This window comes from Zosterops lateralis (genome assembly GCF_965231275.1).
Source record: "Zosterops lateralis genome assembly, chromosome: 15".
Taxonomy (NCBI): Eukaryota; Metazoa; Chordata; class Aves; order Passeriformes; family Zosteropidae; genus Zosterops; species Zosterops lateralis.
In genome coordinates, this window is record NC_139775.1 from 4,038,291 (window position 1) to 4,043,290 (window position 5,000).

The following is a 5,000-nucleotide window of genomic DNA, read 5'->3' on the forward strand; positions in this document are numbered from 1 at the left end:
GGATGGGGCGGCGGGGGCTGCCCGCGGGGCTTGGCCTCGGGCGGGGCGGGAGACAGGCCCCCCCCGCCGCCGCTGTCGCTGTCGGAGCTGGGCGTGCTGTGCAGGGACAGGGCGCTGGGGGAGTGCGGGTGCCGGCTTTGGCTTTTGAGCAGCTTCTTCTCGTGCTTCCTCTTCTTCTTCTCCATCTTCTCCAGCTCCTTGCGGGCGATCTCCTCGGGGTCCATGGGCTCCCCGCTGCACGTCGTGGGGTGGGAGTTGTGAGCCGGCCGCCCCGGGCCCTTCTTCGTGTTCTCTTTCTTTCTCCATTTGGCCCGGCGGTTTTGGAACCAGACCTACACACCGAACAACGAGAAGCGATTAAGACCCAGCGCACCCCCGGGTGGCCTGGGCGGTGGGAGGGGGCGCAGGGGGAGCGCAGCTCGGGCCTCCCTCGTCCGCCCCTTCGAGGTGCCGGCAGCCCCATCCACAGGCCAGGGCCGCTGAGAAAGGGACCGCAGGGAAGGGGCAGGAAGAGATAGCCACACTTCTTTAAAAGGGTAGGGGAAAAAAAAAAAACAAGCAAGAAGGGGTGCACACTCACTCTCACACACGCTGACCCTGCCCGCACCGGCGCCACGGGGAGGGGAAGGGATCCCACAGCCCCCGGGCTGTTCCCGCGGCCGGGCGGTGCAGAAGCACCGGTGGCCGGCCCCATTTCCCCGCAGCAGCCCCGAAATGCGGTAACACAGCACAATGAGCGGCTGCAGCTCGGGGGGACACACGGGGGACGGGGCCTCGCCCCGGAGTGCGGAGTTGGGACCTCCCGCCCCTCCCGGGACACGGGGCAGAGCGGTGGGTCAGCCCAGCACGGGGTTCGCTTGGGTTTGTTATAGACAGATCATAGGAGAGAAATGATATCAAATTAAATTAAACCCTCCATGCTCCGGCCCCGCTCCTTCCTGCCGGGCAGGTCTCCCGCAGCCGCGGGCACACGGGGGGATGCTGGCAGTGCCTGTCCCGGCCGGGGCAGAGCCCAGCCCGGAGCACCGCGGGGATCCCGGTGCCCCATCCCGGTGCCCCATCCCGGTGCCCCATCCCGGCTCCTTCCCCCGGCCGGGCTCCCCGCGGGAGGGAGAGCGGCTGGAAGGAAAGCGGCTGGAAGAACGCCGCGAAGCAAAGCCTGTGGAGGAACCGCGGAGAACGGCGCTGTCCCATCCCCGGGGGGACCGTCCCCGGCTCCCGGGCGGGTTTACGGCCGCGTTCCCCGCACACGGGGCCCACGCGGGGCCGCAGCTCGGCCTCGCCGCCCGCCCGCAGCACAGAACCGCATCCCGAGATCTGCAGCCGCTCCGTGTTCCCCATCCACCTCCCGGTTATTTTTTGGAAGATCTCCTGAAGCAGATCGGTGCTTCCCCTCCCCGTCCCGCACGGCCAAGGGCCTGGGCAGCTCGTTAAAATTAAGTTTTCCAAGTTTCGCTCGCTCTCGATGCGCCTATGAGCTTTATTGACATTCTCCAGCATACCCTGGCCCGTGATTAAGCCTCATATTTGCATGCTAATTTTCTCGCCCTCGACTCATTTAAGAAAAACGTTTACAGTGGAAAAACATACTAAAAAACATTAAGGGAAGCCAGGCTGGGTTTCTACTCTTCTCGTTTTGCAAGATTAAAAAAAAAATGAGGTAATAATAACGACAATAATGATAAAATAAGACAGCAAGGAGCAGTGCAAGGAGGGAACAAAAGGCCGGGAGGCGCCGGGCTGCGGCCCCAGCGCACAGGGCCCGGAGCGGGGCCCAGGGGACTCCCCGGGGACAGCTCGGCGCAAGGACACGGCCAGAGGGGGGGTAAAGAACGGGGGACACGGTTTTTTACCTGCACTCTGGACTCCACCAAGTCTAGCCTGAGAGCCAGAGCCTCTCGCATAAACACGTCCGGGTAATGGCTCTCATTGAACGCCTTTTCCAGCTCCTCGAGCTGCCAGCCGGTGAAATTGGTGCGGGTTCGTCTTCTTTTACAGCCGGGACTTTCCTTGTCCGGGTCACCCGAGTCTGAAAAAGCAGAAATTTCTCTCAGGTCCCTGGGAGTCAGGCCTTCTCCCCCCCTCCCTGCCATTCACAGGAGCCTTTTAACTTTTGTGCTCGGTAGCGTTGGTAAAAGAGCGGGATTATTCACACACCTGCGCTAAAAATGGGGAGGAACCCGATCTGCCCTCGCCTCCTCCGAAAATGTACTTTACAGAACATTTATTCCTGAAGGAAGCTCTCCACAGGCACTCAGCTGGCAGAGAGAGAGAGAGAAGTTCCAATATTTGCTCCAACCACCAAGGTTTCATTTAAAGAAAAATAATAATAATAAAAAATAAAAGCCCCCCATGTTTCCCTTCCCCAGCCCAGAGCACCAGCGGGGTCAGAGCTCAGGGCCCCGAGTGCAGGGCGGCCCCTGGGCCTCCCGCAGCCCCCCGAGCACGGCCGGGCCTGGGGTTGGATGTTCGCAGCCTCTCCGGGTACCTACAGCTCCAGGCTGCCCGTTTTCAGCCCTGCCTGCCCCTCCCTTAGCGTTCTCCGCCAGGTGTGGAAATTAAGAAAAAAATGTCATAATAATAGTAATAATAATAATAATTTGTGTTTAGTTGAGGTGCAGTGTGGGGCAGCTCTAGGCTTAACCAGAAGGATGTTGGGGCCACAGAATGTTTTAGTAGCTGAACAATAGCGGTGCCACAGGCCGGTGGGGAGGGAAGGAGGGAGAACGCTTCCCTTTCGTTAAATCGTATAAAAAATAATTATTACCGCTCTTCATTCCCCAATCCCCAGCGATTGCCATTATTATTTTTATTACAATCTTTCAGTGGCACGTTGGGAGCTGCCGCACGATGAACTTTGGGGCCGGGCCCGCTATTGTTCCGGGCACACGCGTGGCCCTGCGCGCTGGGAACGGGGAGCGCTCCCGCCGCCCGGAGCGGGGCCGTCCGCCCCCTCGGGGGGCTGCACAGCCGCCTGCCCTCCCCCCGAGACACCCCCAATCGGGGATTGGGATAGAGGGGCTGCGGGGGTGCGGTGTTTTCCTCCTCGGCGCCGACACGCTCCGGGCGGGGAGCCACGGGCGGGGACAGGGGGACACCCGCGCCACGGGGCCGCTCCTACCTGCGAGCTTGAAGGGCTGGCTGTCCCCGCTCACCCCGCAGCCGGACGGGAGCAGCGGCGCCGGGTTGACCACAGAGGCGGCGCAGGAGCCGCTCAGTAATCCATCGATGGAGAAGGGCACGGAGGCGGCCGCCGACTGCAGCTGGTGGCCGGCCAGCTCGTAGACGTGGTGGTGCCCGAGCGGGTAAGGGAAACCCACCATCCCCCCGAACTGGGCATGAGGATGCTCCAGGATGCGGCTGTCCATCATGGGGGCGGCTCTAGGGCGGGGGGCGCCGGCGGGGCTGGGGGCGCTGGCGCGGCTGCGGCCGGGGGTGCTGCTGCCGGAGGAGGCGGCGCGGCGAGGGGCTCATGCTGCAGGGCGCCGGGCGCTTTAACTTTATCAACATCAGCCTCCCAATAATTAGCTCAGGCTGGGGGAATTTGGGACCAATAAGAAACGTTAATCGGTCCTGACGTCAGAGACGTGCCAGTGTGGGGAGCAAACGTTTTCCATATCGATTGCTAATTATACCTGACATCCAGCCTCAATAAACAATATCAGAGCTGTCACAACACGACGAGGGGGGCTTTGATAGGAACTCCAGCCCGAGGAGGGCGGCGGGGGCCGGGCGGGCAGGGGGGTGCGGCAGCCGGGGGGGGGCGGAGGAGGATGTGCCTGATACCCGGTTAAATACTAAACATCGGAGTTACACACACACGGCCTCCCCCCCACCGCCCCTCCAACCCACCCTCTTCCCCCTTGTCCCCTCCCCTCGCCAAATCACTAATAGATTTCCCTTTAAAACATTCACCAGCGTGTTGTGGGGATTTTTCACCAGAAATGCTCTACTCTCTGAACCTTTAAAGTGATGTTGCTCCAATTACAGAGAGACATTGAGCGGCAAATAGACTGATCCAATAATAGGAGATTCATCATCCGCTCTTTCCAGAGCTGTCACATTGAATTTAAAACTACAAGCCTTTTCATCTCCTCTCCGGCTCTATAACAGGGGAGAGGAGAGGGGGGCAGAGGGAAAAAATGGGGAGGGGGGAAGGAAAGGAAGAAGAAAAAAATGAAAAAGGAAGAGCCGTTTGCAGCGTTTAGGAGGAGATTTGAGCATATCAATCGAAATCATAATTAATGCAATCTGCTATCGATTCGGCCACGGACACCCCCCTCTCCAGCAGAAACCACAACCTTTGAATTGTGAGCGCAGCCACAACCAGAAGCAGCCTCTGATCGCTAAAGAGGAGGCCAAAAACTACTACTACTACTACTACTAATTTTTAAAATTCAGACCCAAGCAAAGTTCCCATCCCTACACCCCTCCCATTTCACCTTCCCCCACTTCCCCGCCGGAGTGGCCCATGGCACACCCCACGCCTCATCCCGCCAGCCATTCACAGCTCCCAAACAGCCGCCAAACTGCTCCTAATTCAATTACGCCTCCATAGAAGTTTTCACCCAGATAAAACATGGATAGATTCCCCGGGTGAATAATTTAAGGGACGGTTCTCCGGCAAAGCGCGGGGCTGGGGACCCCCAGTTTTGTGCCCTCTCCCGGTTAGAGAAACACTTTCCGAGCTCCCAGGAGAGAGGAAGAGGGGGGTATTCCCCAAGCCCCCCCATCCCGAGCCCGCTGGGACCGGAGCTGGGCGTCCCCTGGGCCGGGGGAACCTCCCAGGGGTCTCCAGGTGGGTCCCCCGGGCCCTGGGAGGGTGGGAACAGGAGCGAGGGGAGAAGCAGTGTTTGCGTTTAACAAAGAGGGAGAGCGAAAGGGCCGGGCCGGGGAATCAGACACGGGAAACTCTTTAAATCTTCCTGGGAGGTTCGTGCGGAATTAAATCCTTGGAGTCGGGGGGCGGGCACGGTGGGGTGAGCAAGGGAAAGATGGAA

General features: G+C 59.9%; 1 protein-coding gene across 1 annotated transcript in view; it reads right to left on the reverse strand.

The window, feature by feature from the left end:
• UNCX (UNC homeobox) overlaps positions 1-3,436 on the reverse strand; it is a 4,503-nt gene extending 1,067 nt beyond the window's left edge. The window contains exons 1-3 of the mRNA XM_083872792.1: positions 3,122-3,436; positions 1,854-2,029; positions 1-332 (exon numbers count right to left, since the gene is read on the reverse strand). The exon at positions 1-332 is cut by the window's left edge and continues 1,067 nt beyond it. Of these exons, the coding sequence (XP_083728918.1) occupies positions 1-332; positions 1,854-2,029; positions 3,122-3,371 (758 nt within the window). The 5' untranslated portion in view covers positions 3,372-3,436. The remainder of the gene's footprint in view (positions 333-1,853; positions 2,030-3,121) is intronic.
• Positions 3,437-5,000: the final 1,564 nt, after the last annotated feature.